The following is a 25,808-nucleotide window of genomic DNA, read 5'->3' on the forward strand; positions in this document are numbered from 1 at the left end:
CTGCTCTTTCCATGGAGGAAAGCTAGCCTGCATCCGCTTGGTTGGCGTGGTTTCTTTTTTTTTTGGGGGGGGGGGGTTTTCTTCATGCGGGTATTAAAGCAATGAGAATTTTCAGCGTGAACAAGTGAACTATATCATAATCAAAACAGTTCAGTGCTTCTTTTCTGTAAGTTTTATCAACATGTTTATGAACCAGTGACAAAAATATGTGTACATTAAGATGTCCATAGACTGCAAATTTCATCTTTTCCAGTGTCTCCCCCTCTGTGTGTAACACTGGTGGAAGATGGACGCTAGGCGGCTGGCGACTGAGAGCCAGAGCAAGCTCTCTGTACTGGAAATTCAGGTGCACTTGCCATTTGTTATTTTGTGGTGGATTGTTTCTTCTTAATGTTTGTTATTTGTTGGCAAAATCAAAGTGCCTTAAGTTAAGAGTTCAAGTTGAAATCCATAGAAACTCAGCATCGGTTCCTAAGGCATTTATTTTCAAGTCTCTTCCGCATGTCCATTGTAAATTTAATGCTGTAAATGTATTCAGATTCATTTCCGTGCCTATGGCTGCCTTTGACTGAACTTCTTCCAAAAAAAATATGAATAAACCCTCCCATGTTGACTCTGCTCAGTTTTAGTTGTTCTTCCTGTCAGATGACTTGAACGTAACTTGTTGCGTAATCAGCACCAAGTGGGTTCTGTGCTGTGCACTTGTAGACTCCAGAATCAGAGGATCGGAGATCCTGAATGACCAGGGTGCCATGTGGGTAAAGCGGCTCATTTCCGTGGGGTTTCCTTCCTCTGGCCTTTGAGAGCAGGGAGTGTTCTGGCCTCTCCCAGATGATCTCTGGCTTGGGGACTCCCAGGGCCATACAGTGAAGCCGAAGTGCCTCCCCTGTCCTCCTGAGCATGCTGCGGGGTGGGGAGTTTATAATTCGGGGAGGGTGGCCCACGATCATCACCGGGACAGTCACCACTGCCTGGCCAACACTGTTTTGAGCCTTGCAGATATAATTTCCCCTGTCATAAGCTGTCACTTCTTTAATGACCAATGTGCCATTTTCATGCAGTATGTATTTTCCATTTACGTGGGGTCTGTCTATTACATAACCACTTGGCGTGGTCCACTTGACATGTGGCTTAGGGATCCCATCGGATACACAGTGCAGTGACAGAGGTTCTCCACTGACCCCCTGCACCATCCCCAGTGCGTGTGTCAGGATAACTGGCTTCTGGCCGATTTCTAGTATGACGAGCTTCTCAATATATCCCACCTGATTTCTCGCTGCACAGCGGTACTTTCCTGACTTGTCCCGAGTTGTTCTATGAATGATGAGAGAACCGTTGCTCGCTATCAGGTACGGGGAATGTGGCCTTCTGTTAGAAAAGCGCGTGCCGTCGGGGAGAATCCAGATAATTTCAGGGGGCGGGTTCCCGTCCACAGAGCAGTCCAGTGCTGTGGACCTGCCAGCCTGCGCGCTGACTTTTTCGTTGAATGGGTTTCTGAACGTTGGTCTTCTCAACATTTCCAGGACCTCTAGCTGCACCACCAGCACACTCTGGCCGCCTTCGTTCCGAGCCACACAGGTGAAGTCCGCTGAGTCGGAAAGCCTGATGTTCCGGAGTTCCAGGGTTCCGTTCTTATGGACTGTGATTCTGCTCCCATAGTATGGAGCTGTAAGGAGAATGTTGTCCGGCATAATCCACGTGATCCGGGGAGGGGGGCTCCCATCGGCTCTGCAGTGAAAGTATTTTTTGGAGTGCTGAACAGCTGTGGCCTTAATAACAGTTTTGTTGGTGTACAGGCCATTGATTAGTGGGAGTTTAGAGACAATATCCAGTTTGTACATTTTGGTGTCGTCACCACTAGGGTTCCGAGCTACACACACATACTCCCCAGAGTCAAGCAGTTTCACATTATTAATGGACAGGGTTCCATTGGCATGAAATACGTACCTGCCGTTGGAGAATGAAATGACGTCATTGGAAGGCAGCAACCAAAATACACTTGGCTTGGGTTCCCCAATGACCTCACAGTCAAGAACCGCTGTGTCTCCAGCCTTGATCTTCATGTGGGTCTCATAGCCTTGCCGTATCCGTGGTATGGCTGTCACGACTGTCAGGTGGACTTTCATTTCGTCTTTCCCTAAGGTGTTCTGGGCATAGCAAATATAATCTCCTTCCTCTGCCATTCCAACTCTGTTGAAGTACAAGGTGCCATTGTGGAAAAGGGTGTACCTCTTGGTCCTGCGGCCACTATCGTCAGCTTGCACGGCGTTATTGATCATTGTTCCATCAGGCAAACTCCAGGATACCTCAGGCACAGGGGAGCCAGAAGCCTTGCAGTCCACTTGGAAATCTTTCCCATGGAACGCTTGCTGCTTGAAATCCTGCTTGTGTTCAATTTTGGCAGGTGTCAGTCTTAGGCGGACCCGCATCAGGATCAGATCATCTCCCATTTTGTTTCTTGCCACACACAAGTAGTCACCGCCGTCCTTTTCCGTCACCGAGCCAATAGCTAAGGATCCGTTTGGATAAACTTGGATTCGGTTGCTCATTCTAAGAAGAAGAGAGACAAGCGTGAAAGTACAGCTGATTACCGTGGGCCGAGTTACCTTTTTCCAAGACTGAACATGGAGCAGAGGAGATGGCTCAACTAGCAAATTGTTTGTTGCACAATTATAAGACCTGAAATTGGATCTCCAGTGCCCACATGAAAGGTACACATGGTAGTAGCGTGCATTTGTGACCCCAGCACCAGGAGCATGGAGACAGGTGGATCCCTGGAGCTTGATAGACAGCTCGTGTAGCTGAATAGTTGAACTTTGGGTCCAAGGTCGCTAGAAAGTGATTGTGGAAGACACCTGCTGTTTAGTTACCTCTGGCCACTTCACATGACACACCAACATGAGCGTGGGCATACACACGAAAAGGCTAAAAATTTCTGCAACTTATGCTCATTTGCGGAAAATCATACTGTGTAGGAGTGGCCTGATTTATGTGATGCTACCTCCCTCCAGCCTTACCAAGAGATGACTGCCATAGTTGTATATGTAAATTATTACTATGAAATTCTGACACATAGATACAATGACAATCATTGTTACTATCAAGCTTATCTACCACATCCTGTTGTGTGTGCTTGTGTGTGTGTGTGTGCACATGTTTGTGTTTTATGCTTGGCATTAACTTTATTGATAGTTCTTAAAATGTTACAATGAAGATCTTAATCACCTACTGTTATCCAAGCCATTTGCTTAAAAAAAAAAAACAGCTCTGTAACAAGGTATGATTTACCTGAGACAAGTGGTTATTTCCCAAATACACTTTTAGTGAATCTCCTTATATAATTTTTTAAGACAGCGCAGGGTAAGAGAAATGCTGGAAGTAAAAGAATCCAGAAAAGTTAAAATTTTCTACTGAGGAAAAATAACTCATGTATGTGTTATTGTCTGATGATAGCTTTAAAATATATTAATGGGGCAATCATTAAGTTATTTAACTGAAGAACAGTTCCTCCTCTGATGACTACAGAGAACACCAATCTAAGACTCATTAGAAACCGAAGCACCTGCTGTCTAGGCAGCTGTAAAATGATGGTTTCTTCAGGACTGCCACTGCATTGTCTGTAATTGCCACATTTGACCACCAGATGGAAGATCTTTCCAGATTAAACTGAGCCTAGCTTTGAGTAGAAACAAGAACACCTAAGGGTACTTTCCCTCTTTCTTTTGACAACATGAGCTAAACTCACAAATGAAACTCAGAACTGTGTGTGTGTTCATCCGTGTACACTGGGGTCATCAGGCCTGGCATTGGGTGTCTTTATCAGCTGAACCATCTAGTCTGCCCCAAAACTTCTTAAAGAATACATTTAAAAAGCTTTTAATGGGGGGGGGGGCGGGGATGTTCCAGTGGCTAAGAGCATACAGGTCAGGACAGCAGCAAGCATCTTCACCTGCCAAGTCATCCGGCTAGCCCAGGACTTCTTGAAGTATAACTACTACCCAAGTCAACAGCCTCAAGTCATTTTCAGACGTGGAGAATACTATATAGAGAATAATGTAAGATTAGTGTGCTTTTTGTTTTTCTCAAGTGTGGAAGGAATTTCTCTGGAAAGACGCCAAGGTGAAATCATGAGAATGTACACACAAGTAAAGGAAATTACTGAAACTTTGTACAGATTTTTTTTTTGTTTAATACTCAAGTATTTCTCCCATTTTATAGAAGAAATCAGGTGAACTTGATTGAAGTTTCAGGAAAAACCTGTCTTTTGTCTAGTGGCACATTACCGCCTGTTATTAATTTCTCCTAATGCATTCTAAAACCATTTATTTTCAAGTTTGGCTGCATTATTAAATCTTCAGCCTGTATAGTCTGAAATACTTGGACCCATGCTCCAAGACTAGGATGTACGGCTTATGTGATGTGGAGTTGGCCTAGACATCAGGCTATTCACATGATTGTCACATGTAGGAGAGTCTGGGGACTAATTCCCTAAATGCTGGTACTCCTAGAGCCTGTGTTAGCATTGTCTAGGGCCAAATTTATGCATATTTCATGGCTTCTCTTTCCAGAGATTCAGATTCAATAGATGTGGCCAGGAACTTTGACCACAGTACTTGACAGATATCTCAGGCTACTTAGGGAATAATTAAGTTTGAGATCTAGACTCCAATTTTAGTGTGCACTACACTTACCTTAGGGGCTTCTAAGAACACAGAATCTTTGTCAAAGCAATCACTGTTTCTGACTAATGTTAATCGGTGATTCTGGTTAATGTTAATGCTACTGGTAAAGAGACAGCCTTTTAGAAACAACAAAGGCAACAAAAGTGATACCTCAGATTTGATCTAATGATGTTCCAGAATGTAACATCCTCTATTAACCAACACCGGAAGAACAATGACATAAGAACAAGCTTATCTGCTTAGGAGAGGGCTGGGGACTTTTGAAGTAGCTTTGAAGTGAAAAACCTCAAAAAGAGACAAGCATCAATTTGACAAGATTGTCTGTGCTTCCCTGTGAGCTTGACAAGTCTAAAAATAGCTGAGAGTCTCAACTGATGGAGTTTATGTACCACACTGCCCTGTGAATATGTCTGAGGGAGACTGTATTGATTGATAAGGGAGGCTCCGTTCCCTCCTCTCTCTCTGGTTGGCAGCATCCATAAGCAGTTGCTCTTGGGCTGCATAAGAAATCTAGCTGTGATGTGGGGTGTCCTTCTGTATATGTGTTGCTCTTATTGGTCAATAAATAAAGCTACTTTGGCCTATGGCAGGGCAGAATATAGCCAGACTGGAAGGGATACATAGAGAGAGTAAAAGGGGAGTCAAGGGGATACCATGTAGCTGCTGAAGGAGAAAGGCACCTTACTAGTAGGTCACAGCCTTGTGGATTATTATAATACTCATTATTGTTATTATTATAATAATTATATAATTATTGTGGATTATTATAATACTCATTATTGTTGTGTTTTCAGATTAGAATAAAGATGTGCTACCCCTTTAAAAGTATGTTGAGAGCCCCTGGAATTTCTACTTATACTTTAAGAAGAAGTGCAAATAACTCTTCATATGTTCATAGAAATCATCAGTATGGCTGTCAGATACTAGTGCTTTTTATTAGATGGAAGAGTTTTCATTATATATATGAAAAATCTACCATCGATATCACACTGAATTAGAAAAGGCTGAAAGGGTTCCTTAGATCAGAACAAGTCTCCCTCTGCTCCACTGCTCTTGCTTAATATAGTAAGAAAGTCTTGGTGAAAGCAATTAGGAATGAGAAGGAACCGAGGCGTCCAGATCAGAAAAGAAGAAATTAACCTTATTTTCAGAGACCATTATTTTACGTAGGAAACTAAAAATACTCCATCAGAAAGCTTTGATAACTTACAAATCGAGAATTAAAAAACTATAAATTCTAGGGAATACAAAAAAAAATGGTAAGGGGTCCCATGCTACCAGGTCAAAAGGTTAATCTGGAGACTCAATGAAAAAAAAAATCCCATCAAAATTTCAGTCACTTTCTTCCAAGAAGTAAATAAATAAAGTAATCCTATAATTCATAAAGAGCTGCAAAAACTAAGAGCCGGTGCAGCAATTCTGAGAGGTGGTGTTGTGAAATTAAAGGCAAATCTGGTAAATGAAGCATTAAAGAAGATATTGAATGCCAAAATAGGGACACACACGGGAGAAAATATATGTAAACATGTGGTTTCTAACATTGACACTCTAGCTCAGCATTTTATAACTTTATATCTTAGTGAATTACAGTCTAACATTTAAGGTAATTTTGGTGCCTGAAAAACCTGAACATTAATATTGACCCTTTGATTAAAAATTACAAGTCTGTTGATTTTATTCTGTATCAGCTCACTGGAACACTAGGAAAAAAAGCTTGAATTATACCAATATACATTTAAGCTCATTTATATTATGTTTACTTTTTATTGCATGAGTATTTTAAAGAAAAATATGTAAATAAATACTCATTTCCATCTTTTTCTGGATTACAGAAAATCACTACACAAAGTCATGGAAATCACAAGAATTTATAATTCATAAGCTATAAATTTTGCTTTGTGAAGCAAAAGTTTATAAAGAACATAGCAGAAAATGGCTTTTTCTCTTGTAACATCACATTTATGGAATTTTTAATATATTTTACTCTGAGAAGGTCTTAATGTGACTTTCACAAAGTGCACTGCAGTTTTAAGAAAGAAAGGATTATGGCGTAGTTAACGTGTGAGGTGTCTGATAAGAGGGTCCTGAATGAAACTCAACATCTTGTTCCTAGAGCCTCGACTTCATCATGAGTTCTCTTTTTGGTGTGGAGATTATGAATAACTTTACACAGTTACTATTTTTAAAGCAGCCATGAGAAAAGAAAAAGAGAAAAAACATTTGCCTGCCACCAACATGGAGGCTAATAAGATTCTCCCACAGCTCTCATCTGTCCAAATCAAGAATCTGGACCCCAGTTAAGCATGTAAGAGTGACTTTGTGTTCAGTGAGGTCAAATGGAATACCCTTCTATAGACATTCACCTTCCTGTGCATCCTGGATGGTGTTTGAAGCTGCTGCTCTCCTTGCTGTACCACGTGCTCATTTTAGATGTACTCCAGCTAAATAAATGAAGGGGATAGTTCCAACAGAGAGGCTTACCTGTGCCACTGGTCAATGACAGCCTTAGATGGTAGCCTCCAAATTATTCTCGGTTTTGGGTCCCCAGTAGCAGAGCAGTTGAGTAGCAGTTTCTCACCTAAATTCACCTCTGTCCATTTCTGAGAGGCAATTTCTATCCTGGGGACTGTCTCTTGCTCCTCCACTGTGAGAATCACTACCCTTCTCTCTGAACCTGAGGAGCTGGTAGCAATGCATTCATAAGTGCCCCTGTCTGAAGGAGCAATGTTTCTTATATACAGGGTTCCATTTGAATACAAGAAAAACTTGGAACGTGTCAGCTGCAGCGGTTCTAGTTTGGTCCCATCATAGAGAACCCAGTGAACACTGGGCTGCGGAGTTCCTTTTGCAGTGCAGGGCAGTTTCAAACTTTGATGTAAAACCGCAAGGACAGCTTGCTTCTTTTGCTCTAGAATGACAGGGGGAGCTGTGATGACTTGTATCTTAACAAGCAGTGAGTCCTGGCCGGCTGGGTTGCTGGCCACACACTTGTAAAAGCCACGGTCATAAAGACTCAGATTGTGGATGACCAAGGTTCCATCAGGTGTTACCCAGACCTTTCTGTTTCCCTTGGGTGTTTCTGAGATCACCGTTTGGTTTGCAAGTATCCAGGAAATTGTAGGCATTGGCAAGCCTTCCACTCTGCACTTTAATTCCACAGTACTGCCAGAATGAACCGTGATCTCCTTGGCATGCCTCTCCAGGATCCTAGCAGGGTAAGAAACCACAGACAACATGACATGAAGGTAGTCTTTGCCAAGTGGATTAGACGCTGAGCACAGGTACTGTCCACGGTCCTGAATACTGACCCTCTGGATGGACAAGGTGCCGTTGGGAAGCACATGGAACCTGCTTTTCTGCTGTGTCCCTTGGGATAGTTCAAGTCCTAATAAAAGGAAAGAAATTTATATATATATACTTTATCAGCATCAAAGACTAGATAGAAAACATGAGGCTATTTTTTTGTTAAGCTGACAATAAATAACATTTAAACTGAAAAAACTCTTCAGTGTTAAAGCTATTTTTCAATTTTTTATTCACATAAATTTAAATTTAAAATTCAGATAGTTCAACATGACATTTATCTATGTAAACATGACATTTCTCTATGTATACACATGTATATATATGAGATCTACTTTCAAAGTTTTTGTTGGCTTAACAAATTAATCTTTTTATTTTTGATGTTACAATACGATTAGATAATTTTACCCCTTCCCTTTCTTTCTTCAGCTCCTCCCATGTACCCCCTTTTGCTCTTTTTCAAATTTATGGCTTCCTTCTCTTTAATTATTGTTTTTATATATATTTATGTGTATAGATAATATATAAATTACAGTAACTATATATAAATAAATAGAATCTGCTCAGCCCTATATTACCTGAATGTATATGGTTTTAGTGCAGATCATTTAATATCAGATAACCAATTGATCCAAACTATTTTTTAAAGACTGTTGTTTTGAAATGGGGTCTAATTTTATAGCATAGGCTGGAATTGAACTCATCTACATTGCTGGGCATATTGGCATGTGCCATTCTGTCTAGCCTTAAAAATCACTTTTGATTTTAAACATTCTTTATCATTACATTTTATTGATTTGTGTGCACACACATATATGTTCATATAGATATATGTTCATATAGATATATGTTCGTATAGATACATGAACATGCCAGTTTGTGTGTGTATGTATAGGCAGTATGTATAGGGACATGCTGGTTTGTGTGTGTATGTATAGGCACATGCCGGTTTGTGTGTGTGTGTATGGCCGCATACGTGCCATTGCTAGTTTGCAGAAATCAGAAAACAACCTGTGAGAGTCGTCTCTCTTTCAACCGTGTCTGTTCCGGGGATTGAACTCAGGCCATCAGGCTTAGCTGCAGGTTCCCTTTACTCATGGAGCCATCTAGTTGTTCCACCAAACTCTTCTTAACACATTAAAAACCATTCTAGTGGGGCTGGAGAGATGGCTCAGCAGGTAAGAGCACTTGTTGCTGTAGCAGAGGAGCTGGGTTCAGTTCCCAGTGTCCTCATGCTGGCTCACAATCATCTGTAATTCCAGTTCCAGGAGGTATGGTCCCCTCTTCTGACCTGTGTACATACTGGACACATATGTGCATGTACGCACATGAAGGCCTAACACTCATACACATAAAATACATCTGAAGTTTAAAACCTATTAGGGGCTGGAGATAGAACCCCAGCTCCAGGGAATCTAATACCTCTGTGCTAAGGCACCTGCCCTAATGTGTGCAAGTGCACACACAGACACACATGTACACATACATACATAATGCTTGCACACATACAAAAGTAAAATGTAAAATCTAAAAAAAATTCTATGAGCAATACATAAATGTCAAGTGAGGATATTAATAGTTTTTATATTTTTGGAGACATTTAAAACTAGTGTTGCTCCTTTGAAGACAACTCTGAAAGATACAGTCATGTCCTTTGTTTGTAACTAAGGTATTGCTAATGGCTACAAATACCTGATGAGACTCTGGTCCAGTGGACGGTGGGCTGGGGGTTTCCAACAGCCTCACAGGGAAGAAAGGCATCAGCGTTGGCTGGGATAGTAAAACTTGCAGCCTTTCCTCCAATTATTCTTGGTTTTTCCAGTATGGTCTTAGGTAAAGAGTCAAAGGGAAGGAGTTTGGAAGTTGGGTTTTGAACAGGTCTCTTATCAATCACACTCTCTGCGTGCTTTTGTCTATTCCCATGTAAGGCATAAGTGCTGGCCTCTGGAAAGCTGAGAGGGGACCACAAGCTCCCTGCTGGCCTTTCCCCCTTTAAAATAGTTTCTGAATATGCCTTGCGCCGAATGTGGTTTTCAGGCCAGAGAAAGGGCTTCCAGTTAGAAATCTGTGGTTTATCTGTTCTTACTGCTGCCGCAGGAGTAGAAGGGAACAGATTAGAGGAGGTAAAGTAAGTGGTTCGAGTTACTGTCTGGGGATCTGGGCGAGCCTCTGTGGAGGATTGCTGCAGATCTGTATTGTTCCTTGAGGATCCATGTATAGTAACGATTCCATTGGTCACCATCTTGAAAACCGAAGTGACCTCACTGTCTGTAACCACACCCCTAGTAAAGGGAGGAGGGGAAGGAATGGGCATTAGGGGAGCCCCACTGCTGAAGGATGGTGGTATAGATGAGGTCCTTTTTACAGTGGTTACCTCTGATTCGCTGAACAAAGTTGTTTCTAAAGCTGTTGTATTTCCCAAAGTCTGAGTATTCTTCTGGGACAGTTCAGTTATGCCCAGGAGACTAGTTCCTGGGTGGAGAGCAACTGTGCTTACAATTCTGCTAGTGTCTTGTAGTGAGGAGTCAGTAAAAGCCAAGGAAGAATCAGCTGTTGTTGGAGATGGGTACATGATGAAGCCCAGACTCTGCCCTGGGGTGGTGTTTGGGTCATTCCTGCTCTTCGGAGGCTCCTGTATTTGATCTTTTGCCTCTTTGGAACTTACTCTTTGGGTTTCAGAGATAATGACAGATGCAGAGGCCGTAGGCATTGTCAGTGTGTCTGTTTCTATCGACAGGAAGCTCATTGTATTAGCTCTCTTGCTTGTGGCACCAGGACGCACTGAGGCAGAGTTGGCGAAGGACTGCTCCTTGCCCGCTGAGAGACTTCTGGCACCTTCAGTGGCATTGTGGTGAGTGACAGCCATTGCTACAGACAGAGTTTGCATCCGTGTTGCAGAGAGCATGGTAGAATGTGAGGGGGGTCCGTGATCTGTGGGTAAAAGAGGAGCTATCTTGGGAAGCATCGTGTCTGTGTTCTTCTGTAAACCAAACTGATACAGATTTTTCGACTCCCCTTTTTTGTTACGGTTATCTACAGAGATTTTATGCCTGGGAATTTTCCTTCTTGAGAATTTTGTTTTTGTTGTTTCTGTTGGCATTGAGGGTTTGCTGAGTGGACCGGAGACTGGTGATGTCATCACTGAGTCTTTTTCCTCCTGGCTGGTACTGGACGCACTCAGGGAACCACTGTTTGCTACTGGAGTTTTTTCCAGGGATACAGATGTGGGAGTGAAAGTCGTGCTTGCTTCACTGGGAGCCACTTGGGTACTTTCACCTCTGAAATATTTTATAGTGGTTCGTAATGTCTCGATATCTACAGTTTGTTTGTTCTTAAGTAATAATGATGGGCTCAGAGCTACAGTGGTCAACCCTTCTATGTCCCCAGTGATGTTAGCCCTGGGGAGGATGCTAAGAGATGAGCCTGGAGTGGACAGTACTGTAGCAGCCAGTGTGAGTCTCTCTGTGGAAGCACAGGTTGGGCACAGCTTACGGCGTTCTGTGGCTGAAGATTCACTAGTACTCCTGTTAACAGATCCTTTGAGTGCTGGCCTCACAGTCCTATATCTATGCCGTCTGAGAACTGGGGTTCTATATGGGCTTATAATTCGCCCTCTGCTCCAAATTGTCCTCTCTCTCCCAAAGTGCCTGGACCAGGGGGAGTTAGCTGTACTGTTTCTGGAAATGTGAGGTAGAGAAGGGGCAGCAGTTTGTGAATCTGAAAGGTTCTTGGGGAAGTGAGGCTCTTTAGTAGTGTGAGAAGAGGTGGCATTACCCCTGGCTCTGCTGAGTCCTGTTATAGGTATCGGATGCCCATAATCCTCTGTTGGATTTGCTGACCGCAAGACTGTATCAACTCCGTTGGTGAGGATGCTGAGTATGTTGGTATGGCTATCGGCAGCCTTGGTTCCCCCGGTTCCTGGGTGTGTAGTTTGGGAAAATGCTCTTTTCCCTACCTGAGCAGTACCCTGAGTTTCAGCTACCCCAGGTACTGATGGGAAGATAACGATTAGATTTTGGTTGGTTACATCTTCGAGTTTGCTTGCTGCAGTTGGGTTTATACTCTTTGACTCAGCTGTAGTGTCAATAACATTAGATAGTTTGAAATCAGGAAGGTGCTTAGATTGTAGTGTGTGTGGATTCACGGTTGAGGAGACTTCTGTGCCAGATGCCATGCCTGTCACAAAGCCATAAGATGCTGGTCTAGAGTCAGCAGTTGATAACCTTTCTGTAACATCGGGCACTTTCGTTTTCAGAACCACTGATTCTTCATCTAGAGAAATCATGCCGGAAGCACGTTCTTCCTCAGCAGGGAGCACCGCAGGTGGAGCACCCAGTGACACAAGCTTAGCTGTGGTATTTTCCTGATTCTTTGGCACTGAGTTCTTCTTTGCTTTCTCTAATAGTGCTGCCCAGTGTTGTGGGTCAATCTTCCGAGCAGAAAGAGGGAACTGCCTCCTTTGCTCCCTGAAACGCCGAAGTGTGGAGTCCCCACGCCGCCGATGTATTAGTCCTCTGGATTTGCCCTTCTTCCGTATACTGGAGACTTGTTTTCTAGCCTCTGCCCCTGCTGTCAAAGCTGATGTAGAGAGTTTCGAAGATGGTGGTTGCTTAGGAGGAACACGGGGATTGGGATCTCCAAGTCCAGATCCATCTGCTTCCCTATCATGCTCAACTGACCTTTGGCCTTTCATTTGGACTGAAACTTGAAAAATGGAAAAATCAACCCCTGATGGGTTGGCCGCTACACAGCGATAATAGCCTTGGTCTCCTGGGGTAACCTGCAGTATTCTCAAGGTCCCATTGTTAAGAATTTGCCTGTCTCTCGATGACTGAGAGAGCACAGTGTTTCCTGGAAGAATCCAGGTAATAGAAGCATCTGGAATACCAGTGGTTTGGCATGGGAGGTCGAGTGTCTCGCCAGTACCCACTGTATGTTGAACTCCATTTTCATACGCGGGTTCTACATAGGGCTCCATCACAGTGACCCTGTAGGTGAGAATGTCTGCGTCTGCATAGTTGGTGCTTATGCAATGGTAAAGGCCACTGTCAAAGCTATCAGCCATCTGCAGTTCCAACTTTCCACTTCTGTCTATCAGGATTCGCCCATCCTCACTAACATAAGGGGCTCCGACTTTACTCCCATCAGCTAGAAGCCATTCCAAGTGAGGCGAAGGGTCACCTTGGCCCGGACAGTCCAGGGCAATAGTCCTGCCAGCTAAAACAGTGTGTTCCAGTTTGGTGTTGTTCGCCTTTGCAATCATGGTCCATTTGCGTCTCACCACTCTCAGCTCTGCCTTTGGTAGAGTGATTTGAGCGTCGCTGGAGAACTGGACCTGCAGCGTGCTAAGTGTGGTGGCATTTCTGTTCAGCTGCAAGAAAATTGTTTCTTGTTGGAACCAGGAAGGATCAGCTCTGAAGTCAGCCTCTATATTGGTAAAAATGTCTTCAGGCGTAAGAGCCACCTGCTTATATTTGAAAGTCAGTTGTGGAGTTCCAGGAAGCTGCTGCTTCCTTTCCAGCATCAGAGGAGAGTCGCTGTACAAAGCTAGTAGCTGCCACACTGCCTGGAGGTGATCGGGATCCACACTGCACATCAGATTTGTTGAAAATGACATGTTCAGCATGATGTTGTCATTTTCTTCAGTGAAGGCAATTGGCAGCGTCTTGAATGGCTTTTGGATGGTACAGACCACACTGGCCTTGTTCCCAGACAGGTCTGTCATGTTCAAAGACAGGGAGCCAAAAGGGTTTATGAAATCTTGGGGTGAGGTGGAGGCAGATCCATTGTCCTCCTGAATAGCCAGGCCCTTCGGCTTCAGTGACGGATCGATGGTTGGCTTTGTACACAGGAAGGCTCCAGCCGGTACCATAGCAAGTGGTCTGTTTTTAGACATCCTGGGGTTCGTGCAAAGGGGACATTGCTGAGGACTGGAGGGGCTTCTGTCCTTCTTGCATTTTATTACATCTAGAAAAAAAAATCATCATTTAATTATTCTCAAAAGTTGAGGCATCTTTATAAACTAACACATGAATACTTTGAAGAACTATCTTCACTAGAGTTCAAAGAAGCTTGTGAAATGAATTCTAAAACACATGGTCTACACATCATGCCATGATACAGCATGCACAGGCTTCTAAAACACATGGTCTACATACACATCATGCCACGATATAGCATGCACAGGGACAGGGGTTTCATTAGTCTCATTCACAGATCTACTTATTAGGCCTGGAGTCATTTAGTACTTGAGAAGTATTAATTGAATGAACCATTTCCTTATCTAGAGACACAATACCATAAGTGCATGTCCAGCACTTTAATTAATAACCCTTCAGTTCCTCATGCCAAGGTTTTAGGACAGTCATAGAACTTGGCTATACTTTAAAAGGTAGCCTGCTTGAAGATCTCTAAATCCTGGGATATGCATTAAAAATTCAAGCATTTATCCATTATCCAAAAGAACAGTTTGTGATCTAGCTTAGCTGGAATAGGAATGGAGGGATGCAGACAGAAGGACAAGACAAAGATGCAGGTTAAAGCAGCCAATAAGATGCGCGTATTGGTAGACCATGGAAGGTAGTTGGGATGGCCAGTCCAGGTTTATTTAGGGATGGTCCTGTAGGATGAGAGGGACTCAAGCCAAGCTTGATGGGTGAGGGGAGAGGCTGTCTGGTAATGTCGCAGTTTGCGAATTTTATGCTACTAGGCACAAAGGAGTCCTGTTGGGTTCTGAGGTGCTATACACTAGGGCATTTTAAACATTGCTCTGATGAGCCTGTTTTTAAGAGCTGGCCATTCAATACGAGAACAGAGGTGTAGAATGTTTCTCTGAAACAACAGTCTGAGGCTTCCATGCTGTCCCACATAATAGTTCCTCTAGCATTTGCTGAACTCAGCAGGTAACTGAAACAACAGGTGTCTTAGATGTAATTCCCGAGAACAGTGTTAAATGTGTGCAGTTTCTTTGTAAAGGACCGAGTCACTCAGGCCAAAGACTCTAAACCCTTTCGGTGTATGCCGGTGCTCTCATCGGAAGGCAACCGTGGTCCGAGTATAAGGATTGGAAACTTCCAAAAATAAACCCAAGTTTGAAATCGCATGCAGTTTTGAGTACGCTGATGAAATCTCACGTTGTTTTTAATGGGCCCCTCACCCATTACAGCACACAACCCTTCTTCCCAGTGTATGCAGATGACATACACTCCATGCTTAGCTGCTAAGTAGCTATTTCCTGTATCACATAAACTGTGATGGTGTCTGTGTCCAAGTAACCCCTGTTTTATTAATCATACCGCCAGCCACAAGAGTGGTGATGCTGACAGTCAGACATGGTTCCTCTCCAAAGAAACTTCTCAACTTAGGAAAGAAAAATCAAAGCAACATGTTGCAATGCATATGCTAAAGTTCTTGATTTATAGTGAAAATTTTACTGTGAAATTAGGAAAAAGAAACATATTAATTTTGCTGCTATACTTTAAACTTCAAAAGTTAGGGCAACAATGTGCAGAAGAAACCATGGTATTGTTTGATATTACGTATGGTTTTCCACATCCACTGCCTGTCCTTCATGGATAAGGGAACACTGCCGTACTTCGGTATACCAGGTCATATTTCATTAGTCATTATTCACCCAATTTTCTAGAATAACAATACGCAGTGGTGGTAGATAGAAAGAATTAAAAGCTTTGAACAATCCTAAGGAGTTCCTTCCAATGCCATCTGCCACCTACTGACAATCTGTGCCCTTTACTTGCTTGTCAGTGCCCTGGATCTGACCTCATGAAGCAGAAAGCACAGCTAACTTCTGGCTCAGTTAAACCTCAGCACGGAGGAATTGTGTCCATATCTTGGGATCTTGACGAGTGCTTGTGCCTGGACCAGAGCTATCGAGCCTCATGTTTGCTCAGATTCCAACCCAACTGTGTCACTTCGTTCCCTTCACACCCATTTCCAGTCTCACGCAAGCGCTTTCCATTCCTCACCCCTGTCACTCAATGCCAACCAAGCTCTGACATGAGCTGTGTGACATGCCCAGTGCCATCACTAGTTACACACTCCTCAAGGACTTGTACGACCAGCACTTATTTCCAGTGTGGGTTCCCTGCTTTACTTCTCCTGGTGCCCTCTGCTTTCCCTGTCTTAACCCTCAGCATTCACCATTAGAATGTCTTGTTTGGTTGACTGTCTTCCCACAGGGCAGTAAGCTCTGCTTGTTGGTCAAGGGATGTCCAAGAAGCATGCAGTTCATGGAGGAAGGGAAACCAGAGGAGTGGGTAAGTACAGAAGGATGAAAGGAAATGTCAGGAAGACAGGTATCTGGCAGAACTAACTCTAAGACCCTGATGTTTGCACGTTTTAACTTATAAATTGAGATAAAGATGTTCTATGGTAGAATTGGCCACTTGCAGTCTCTGTACAGCTATTGTCATCTGTCTCCCTAGAAATAGTTTTATATATTTCCAATGCTGTCACCCACGCTTCTTAAGTGGGCTAACTGAGATAGTTTTATGAAGACTAGACGATGATTGGGCACTGCAAAGAGGTGACATACACAGATGCACATAAGCGCAGATCACAAAACCTCGAGTTTTATATCTACGGGCAAATGCATGTCAGGAAAATGGCAAACGTCTGCATTTGTTGAAAAGCAACACCAAGAGTTTTGTGGAACCAAAGAGTGGAAGACGCGAGCAGAGATGAATATATTAACACTGGACTGCAGCAAAGTATTAGAGAAACGGCCACACTTTCCGTGAGAGGCTATCTGATTGCTCAGGGTAGATGAAAAAGTTTCTAAGTAAAACGGTGATTGATTGACTCATGAGTCTTGTGAAATTGTCAGTAAGAGATCAAATACATGAGGGAACCTGTCATATAGACATGACTGAAAGATTTTAGTCCTAAAGACTTTGATTGTATTTCACATATATAGATATATAACCATATCACATATATGTGCATTGTGTATGGGCACACAACATATACATTTTTATATATTTTCACAAACATTTGAGACATATTAAGACCATAGGTAACTAATAGATGGTGAACCTATATAATAACAGCTTAACAAAAGTATTAAGTATTAAGTATTATGTCCCAGATATATCATAGAGGCTATGGATACATAAATTAGACATAGAAAAGGCATCAGACATTTCATGATATAAATTAATTCTATAAGTACTATAATGTTCTTTCAAGAAAGGGAACACCGGCAATCTACACGAGTGTGAGGTCGTGATTCTGATGCGGATGGGGTAGATGAGCAGTGTGACTCTCCTGGAGAAGTAATGCTGAGCAGAGCTGCCATCTGGGAGCACATAGAGCAGAGAAGGAAGAGGAAGCAGAGGCAACAGTAGGGTTCCGTGCTGAAGCAGTTGCGGAGTGTCAGGGGCTAGAATGGAAAGTGTCTGCCTGGGAAAGGGGAGGGAGTTTAGAGAGACATAACTTCCTCTTTTGCCACTGTGACACAAACACAGCTGAGTTTTTTGGGTACAGAGTTCATTGTCACTGAGTTATTTGGAGGACTTCATTTTCTGCATCTCTATTATCTAGGACTTTCTATTATAGATGAAGTGCCTTGCATTGGCTATTCTATCTCACTGGTACCAAGAAATAAACAGTAACAATACCTGGCTTTCCTCGTATCCAGTCAGACAACCACTTTAAATGGCAGTCACAGGTCCATGGGTTCCCATGCAAATAGAGGCTTTCTAGGTTTGTCATGTAGGAAACCATTTCTTTTGGGAGGGAGGTCAGGAAGTTATCAGACAAGTAGAGGTACTTAATGAAAGAGGTTTTAAATGTCTGGAGATAGCTTAAGGAGACAAATGTGTCTGGGTGGAGCTTTGTGAGCCGATTTCCTTCTAAATGTACCAGACGGAGCAAGGTGAGTCCATAAAACGCCTCAGGATTGATAAACTCAATGCTGTTGTGATCCATGTGCAACCGGGTCAAGTTCCGGAGTCCATAAAAAGTATCCTTCTGAATTGTTTGGACTTTGTTATAGCTCAGTTTTAAGACCTGCAAATAAAGATATGAACATACTTATTCTGTCAAAGGAACTGTCATAAAAGAGAAGGTTTATGAAGAATATAGAAATATGTTGAGATGAATCCTATGGAGTGTGCATACTTTAAAACCTAATCCAACAAATTAGTGCTCAATTAAACGTGATAATATCAGAGACAACCAGACTCGTACAAGCAGTTGTAAATGTTGAGGAATTCCCACTAAAGTTGTAATATGTATGATAGTGATGTTATGGTCACTTCTAGAGTTTCTTTACTCTTTTATTCTGTATAAGATTAAGCATCATAAACTTGGATTGGAATCAAAACAGCCCAGCAGAATGTGATATACAGATTGTAAATAAGACAAGATCGTATCACACGCGGATAACTATGGAAGCTGGGTGACAAGTGCACTGGTGTATTTTAATTACTCTTTAAGATTATAATACAAAGTAATGTGTTGCACTATGAAATTTATTTCCCTTCCACTGGCCTCCCTTGTGCCTCCCCCTGTTCATTCACTTCTTTGCCTACTTTTTATGTGTAGTGAAAATAAAGAAGAAAAAAAAGGGAAAAAGAAGAAGAAATAAATTTAAGATTCATGAGATTATTATTTATGGACTTCCATATCCCTGGGGCATTTATAGTGTCTTTATGGAGATATAATCCAAAAGTCCATTGCTTTTTAATTTTAGTGTCATTATGACATCTCTGTAATATATGCCATTACCTTCCAGTACCTTCCATTGTCCCCTTCCCATTCCTGCTGGTTCCCTGCCTCCCCTAAGTGTGTCTCCTTCTGCTTTTATGTCAGTATGTTGACATATCTAGGCTCCAACTATGAGAGAAGCCATGGTTTGTGACTCTTTCCCCATCACCTCATTCTGCTCACTCATGCCCCCCCCCCTTGGGCCCTCTCTGAGCACAGCACACTGGTTTTTAGTATACCCGCTGTGCTCTAACTAGATCCACCTCCACTATCTCATCTTAGGAAACGGTCATTTCCCCAAATTAAAACCAATCCAAATCCACGGTTATCTTTGTCTTTTCTTCACTTCCCGTTTCTAAAGATTCATTTATTTTAAACAATTCATGTAAGAAGAATCATACACTATGTGGCATCTTGGACCTGGCTTCCTTCACCTAGACAAATGTTTTCAAGATGTTGTAAAACACGTCAACTCTTCATTCCTTTTGGTTTCTACATTGTGTGCATGTTACACAGTCTTGTCTATCCACTCATCAGCTGGGTGACATCTGGCATGCTGTCTTTTTCAATAATACAGATTTAATTGATTCTGAATTGTAAGTCAAGTAATTTTGACTGCTTCATGATGCTTTAGTATTCAACAAATCCCTTCTAATTAGTTGACCGTGCTATTCTTTGTAAAAAAGAAAAGAACATGAAGTACTTATAAAAGTTGTGACTTTCTACCCATTTTTCTTATTTGATTCAAATTACCATCTCTACACAAGAGGCTTTTCGGGAATGCCAATTTCCAGAGTAAGTAAAAGCCAAGCTGGAAAGCTTTGCCCTTAATGTTACTTGGGAGTATCTTCGATCCCGGGTTTCGGCACCAGTTGCGGCGAACTCCCTGACCAGCAGGAAGGAACAGCCACCAAACGAGGATTCTTCCCAAATCACGCTTTATTGGAGCCTCTTGGTTATAGGGAGAGCAGGAAGGGAGGGGCCCCGAGCTCTGAGCTGTAGCTGCTTATATAGGGAGTCTGCCTAGCAACCTTTGCTATTTTGATATTTTGATACTTTAACTGCTTTTCTGGAGACCCATCTGCAGGAAAAAAAAAAAAAAAAAAGCAGGGGAACATCCTTATCAATTACAGACCATAAGGAAGTTCCCCTGACAGTCAGGGGGAGTGTGGGCAGCTAGATCACAATAGGAGTATTACCTCAAACCCAATGTTTCTCAGTCAGAGGACTCAAAAACAAACGTGGAAAACACGTGTAGAGACCAGAAGTTGGCTCTCTTCTTTGTGCTTTCCATGTTTGCTTTTGAGTCGAGTTCTCTCACTGAATATGGAGCTCACTAATTGGATAGAGCAGATGGCTAGGGATTTGCAACCTATGCATCTGGGGCTGGGATTGCATATTTACCACTAGGACACACATTTTTGTGCAGCTCCTGGGGATCCAAACTTCGGCCCTCATACACGCATAAACATTTTACCCATTGAGATATCACCTCAGCCCCCACTCCAGGAATCTTAATATTCTAATTTCCACATATAAGGGCATCCCAATTGCAAACCTCTCCTTGATGTCTGTCCCGAGTTTACAAACTGCCCATCTTCTATCTCACATGATAGGCAGCTGTTGGCTTGTGTCAAGGAGTTCTCCCTCACCTCTAACCCCCCCATGGCGCTTGCCCCATCTCACCTGCAGGGACCGCAAGCCTGAGAAGGTCTTGTCAGTGATCGTGTGGATGCCGTTACTATGCAACAGGAGCAGCTCCAGTTTGCTCAGCCCATAAAAATCCTTTTCTGCCAGTCTAGCTAGGCTGTTGTACCTGCAAGACAATTCGTTGTAGGCATCAACTGAGCCTGTCGAGTAAAGTACAAACGTCAAAGGAGAAACAGACAGAAAATCCCCTCTTGCAACTGTGTTCCCAAGAGATTTCTCAAATACTTGAAATATTGAACTTTGACTTCAGAAGTTCCACTTCCTCCCCAGTCCTTGCAGCCTCAAAGCCCTCCCTCCACATTCCTTCCCATCCTTAAATATTTAGACATCTTCTAGCATGTACTGAAGCCTAGCATTTTCTTTGTGGGTACCAAGACTCAGGCTGTCCCCTCACTCTGGCGGGTTAAGAGACCTGGCACTGGGGTCCACATGGATGTGACTATGAGCTCAGACCCAAAAAGGATTGTGTGGCTCTGGGTAAAACTTGGAGACATCTTGTGTTCCAGTTTCCTCAGCGACAAAGTACAGATAACAGAATCTAACTCAAAGGCGTTATGAGCACCAGTGTCTTCGTTAGGGTTAGTATTGCTGTGATGAAACACCATGGCCAAAAGCAAAACTGGAGAGGGAAGGGTTCATTTGCCTTCTGCTTCCAAATCACTTTTTTTTCCATCGATGGACATCAGGAAGGGAACTCACACAGGGCAGGAACCTGGAGGCAGGAGCTGATGCAGAGGCCTTGGAGGACTCTTGGTGACTGACTTGCTCAACCTGCTTTCTTATAAAGCCCAAGACCACCTGTCTAAAGATGGCAGCACCTACAATGGGCTAGGCCCTTCCCCATCAATCACTACTTAAGAAAACACCCTACAGGCCTGCTTATAACCTGTTCTCATTGAGGCATCTTCTCAGCTGAGGCCCCTTCTTCTCCAGTGACTCTACCTTGTGTCAGGTAGGCGTAAAACTAACCAGGACAGGCAGTGAATGGATGCATAATGGTACTCAGACCAAGAGCAGCTTATAGGGAGAACACAATTCATGTCAGCCTTTCCTGTTGGTGATGGCTTCCACGGCACTGCTGCTCTGTACTGGCTACTTCTGTCCCACCTCAATTTCCTCCTCCTGAGGTGAACAAGAGTACTGGCGTGGCATAAGTGAACGCTAATGTCACATCCTCACCTATGGTGTGTCCCATTCCTTGTGCATTTATTTATACATGCAATTTCTCATAAACCTTTAAAATAGCACCATAATTTGTCAGAGTTAGGAAGTCAAGTATTTTAAGTAAGCCCCCTGACGGTGGCTAGCTTCATGTGCTATGTGGACATCGATAAGCCTCAAAGGACCTTGCAAAAGAAAATGGTGTATTTTTTTTTACATAGAAGGTAGTTCCTCTTGCTTAGTTATGCCTTGTATCATAGCAATGATTGTTAACAGAAACTGTAATGTTTTCCAGTAAATTTTTATTCAGAGTGAAGCTGCCCCATAATTATGAGGATCTCAAACAACTAAGAGGGTCTTCAGGGTCTAGTAAAAGACTATAAGAAAAAAAAATACTTATTGTCTCCACAAATGTAAGGTTCTTACGAGCTCATTTTAGGAGAAAAATATTAAGAGTAAGCATAGCTATTTTGGGGACAAGTCACCAAGATGATCAGTGGTCCCTCTCTGAGAAGGGGATCAGGCAAGGCCCACACACCCTAAATTTATGCGTTCCACATTGGCTGGGATGCCATCTGGAATGGAGGTCAGGTACCGAAATGTACAGTGCACCTCCGTGGGCACATAACAGGCACAGCGGCGAGGACAGGCCCTGCTCCCAGGGGTGACCATCAGGAAGACTACAGTGAGGGAGGTCAACAAGCAGCCGACTTCTCTGTCACCCATCTTCATCCTGAAAAGACATCACAGAAAAGTCATGAGGACAGTTCCAGCAAAGTCTCACCACACGCAAAAAGCCTGGGAATAATTGGGGATAGTTCCTTTATCCAAACCTTTTGTGGCAAATGAAACTTAAATTTACTTTTTTCTTATTTAAATACTGTTCATACAATATATTTTGATCATGTTTTTTCTCCTACCCCAACTTCTCCCAGATCTCCCCTCCACCCCCGTGCCACTTCCTATCCACCCAACTTCATGTTCATTCTGGATCTCAAACAAAAAAAAAAAAAAAAACAAATGAAAATCAAAACAAGCAAAACAATAAGAAAAATGAAAAAAAAAACACAGAAAATATCCACAGAGTCAATTTTGTGTTGGCCTGAAGTGTAGTTGATGTACCCAAGGTCACTCCATTGGAAAGAACCGATTTTCCTTTCCCAGCAGGCATCAATTGCAAATGGCTTCTTGGTGAGGGATGGGACTTTGTGTCTACTTGCCTTTCTCTGTGCTGGCATTTTGCCCTGGTTTGAACTTGGGCAGGTCTTGTATGTACATCCTGTCACCGTCTGTGTTGAGTTGGAAAACAAATGAACCTCTTTCTTAATGGTGCCTGTGTCTTTAAGACTTGCTCTTATTAGCTTCCCTCCTTCCTGCTGCCTTCTCTGAGAACCCCACCCCACCCCACTCTCCTTGGTTGGTTTCTTGCTTTCTTATCATGTGCATTCAGATATGCACACATATAAATCAGAATTGTCTATGATTAAATAAAATGATAAACACACATATATGCCTAGGATTGTAAATCTAGGTTCTGCTTGCAAGAGAAGCCTCATGGTATTTTTTTCTTTTTGCGTCAGCCTTATTTTTAGAAGCTTAATGATTTCCAGCTCCATCCATTTCCTGCAAATGTCATGATTTCACTTCTTATGGAATTCTGCTGTACATATGCACCATGTTTTCTTTATTCATTGTATTTTGACAGGCATGTAAGTTGATTCCACTTCCTGGCTGTTGTGAAAAATGCAGCAGTAAGCATTGCTATGCAAAGCTGTGTTACATACCCAGGAACGGACTGGTAATTCTAGTTCCTATTTTCAGATTTATTATATTTTTTAGGAACTTCTATAAGAGCTACAAAAATGTAACACCCCTCACCAATCACCCAGTAACTGGCTGGGATAATTCAGTTATTCAGTAAACGGAATAACCAGCTCTGAAGAAAGAAATACAAACAGCCAAGGAAGACTTGAGTGGCCAAGATTCTTAGCCACCAGAGAAATGCAAATTAAAATTGCTTTGAGAGCCATCTCTCCCCACTCAGAATGCAGAGCATCAAAAAACAATTGCTAACAAATGCTGGTGAGCTCTGGGAAAAGAGGAACCCTTAGCCCCTGGGCTGTGAACCGGTGCAGACACTAAGGGAATGTACTCTTTATAGGACTGGCATGTGCTAGCCTCCCATTGGACAGTACCATTAAATGGTCTCATTAATGTGAAAATGTCTTCATAGCTTCTCATGTCCTGGAAAGCAGGATCCCTATTATTAGAGACCCTAATAGTGATATTGGAACAATTAAAGTTCATAGATTTAGTCTCATTTGTATAAGAGCCTTTTAAACTATCAAAACTATAAAACTATAAAAATAATGCATGTACAATTAAAAAAATAAAATACATAGAGCATAAAAAACACTCAGCAACAGTAAACCAATAAAAGGAAAAAAATCATTTCTCTCATCTCACCACTCGGATATAACCAATATTTTGCAGCATATATATCCCACATATGCATCAATGTATGTATTTATCTATATAATCAATTTTGTAACATTGTATCATTTAATGTATAACATGTTTTATTAATTTGATTTAACCTTCCAAGACTACTTTTACAGCTGTAATAACCCACTAGAAAAGAGATTAAATATTTCTAACATTTCTTCAAATCCTTGCCAAAAAGGACACATTGGACATTTCAATGCCAGCTACTGACCAGGAGGACAGCAAACTGACCAGCTGGGAGGGCTGAGTCTCAGCCCAGAGCTATAGCAGCCACCCTGACCTTGCAGGGGTAATACTACTTTTTCTCTGATTGGAAGCACACCTCTCCTCACTGACATAGGGATGCGGGGCAGTACCACGAAAGACTTATGCTCAGCTTGATAGAAGATGAGCAAGTTAACCCCCACACGTGGGGCAAGCCCCGTGATCCGAAGGCGGCATTGTCATGAATGAGTTTAACCCAAATTAAGACTTACTAAAGATTGCTTACTTGCCCACACTGTCACCGCCAAATCACAGGAAAGTTCTGAACTCTCTTTGCAGGAGTAAAAATAGTAGGGGAGCTTGCTGTCATTAGAAGAACAAAGAACAACGTGAAGAAGGCAACCCTCTGTTCTGCTGGGAAAGAAGAGCAACTCTTCGCGTCCTGAGAGTTAATTACAAGAGAATGGAGCCATAAATAGCGCAGGGGTTCCCGGATACTTAAGCCTCAAACTGTATATAACAAAAGAGTTGGCGATACCTGGGTTCTTCTGTCTTGGCTTTGAATCCTCTTGCAACATAAGCAGAGACAGTCTTCCTAGGAAAGTCTTCACCCGAGTGAAGGAAAGTTCTTTGCTTCCAAAGGAAGCAAACGGGTTCTCTTTTCCTGGCTTACAACTGTGGGATTGGTGCTTCAGAGACCTGGAGGCGCTACTGTAATGTTAATGCTATCGTCCATTTCCTAACTTACCAAAGCCTTTCTTTATGGGGCTGTTGCTGCTGCTGACGTTGGAGACTTTGTAATGTCTCCTCCTCCCTCAATTAGTGTATGTTAGTTCTCTTTAAAGTCACTTAAACACAACTATTAATCAAGCATTCCTTCTTTCCGACGTCCCGGGAGTTTCTCCTCAAATTGCTTGTTTTGCATAAACGTGCCATCGGTGTCTATGCAAGGGTCTCAGGCTACAAATAATCTTCCCCGTGCGTTTTGCGTTTTGCGTTTTGCCTGGCCTCAGTCACTGAAGTAAGTTTAATTTGGGAGCCGCATTTGTTCCCACTCCCCTCCAGTACCTTCCTTTCCCTGGATCCTTCTGCCCGCCCACCCGTTTCAATCTGGACCCCAGCCCCCACATCGTCCAGTCCCCCCCCCCCCCTCTCCCGAGTTCCTTCACTTCCCAAGCAGGATTGTTTGCAGCTCACCTCTGACTCTGGGCCAATGGACTTGCGCGGTCTTTGGGGTCTGCTCAGCGTCTGGGGCGGGGAGTGGGAGGGGGGGGTCTTCGCTTGGGGGAGAAGGGCGGGGCAGGCGACGTAGCCTTAGCCCGGAGCCTCTGCTTGTGCAACTGGGCGGGCCATCGATCTGGGACCACCGGTAGAGTTTGCCAACGCCAGCCCAGGCTCGCCTGAGCTTTTGCTGTCGGTTTGTAAATCCTGCCTGGTGGCCCGCTGTACAAGCACTGGTTCAGGGGCGACGTGTTCTTTCTTTTTGGAGACCTCGTCTACCTCTTTGCGGGGTGG

The 25,808-nt window shown here is 42.9% G+C and overlaps 1 protein-coding gene across 9 annotated transcripts; it reads right to left on the reverse strand.

Annotated features, from left to right (window-relative positions):
• Positions 1–76: 76 nt before the first annotated feature.
• Igsf10 (immunoglobulin superfamily member 10) lies at positions 77–25,808 on the reverse strand. 9 transcript variants are annotated; one of them, XM_050120197.1, is made up of 8 exons: positions 25,491–25,808; positions 24,832–24,992; positions 22,123–22,317; positions 20,400–20,529; positions 17,624–18,014; positions 9,678–13,952; positions 7,164–8,067; positions 77–2,550 (listed from the first exon to the last, which is right to left on the reverse strand). In XM_050120197.1, exons 3-8 carry the CDS (start codon positions 22,314–22,316, stop codon positions 642–644), a joined length of 7,803 nt encoding a protein of 2,600 aa, XP_049976154.1. In that variant the 5' UTR covers position 22,317; positions 24,832–24,992; positions 25,491–25,808; the 3' UTR covers positions 77–641. The 9 variants fall into 9 exon arrangements, with proteins under 9 accessions (XP_049976154.1, XP_049976156.1, XP_049976155.1 ...); XM_050120199.1 differs by having other exon boundaries at positions 24,832–25,001; positions 25,491–25,536; XM_050120198.1 differs by lacking the exon at positions 25,491–25,808 and adding an exon at positions 24,580–24,656 and having other exon boundaries at positions 24,832–25,298.

This window comes from Alexandromys fortis, unplaced genomic scaffold (assembly GCF_014885135.2).
Source record: "Alexandromys fortis isolate MF-2015 unplaced genomic scaffold, M_Fortis_MF-2015_v1.1 scaffold_172, whole genome shotgun sequence".
Taxonomy (NCBI): Eukaryota; Metazoa; Chordata; class Mammalia; order Rodentia; family Cricetidae; genus Alexandromys; species Alexandromys fortis.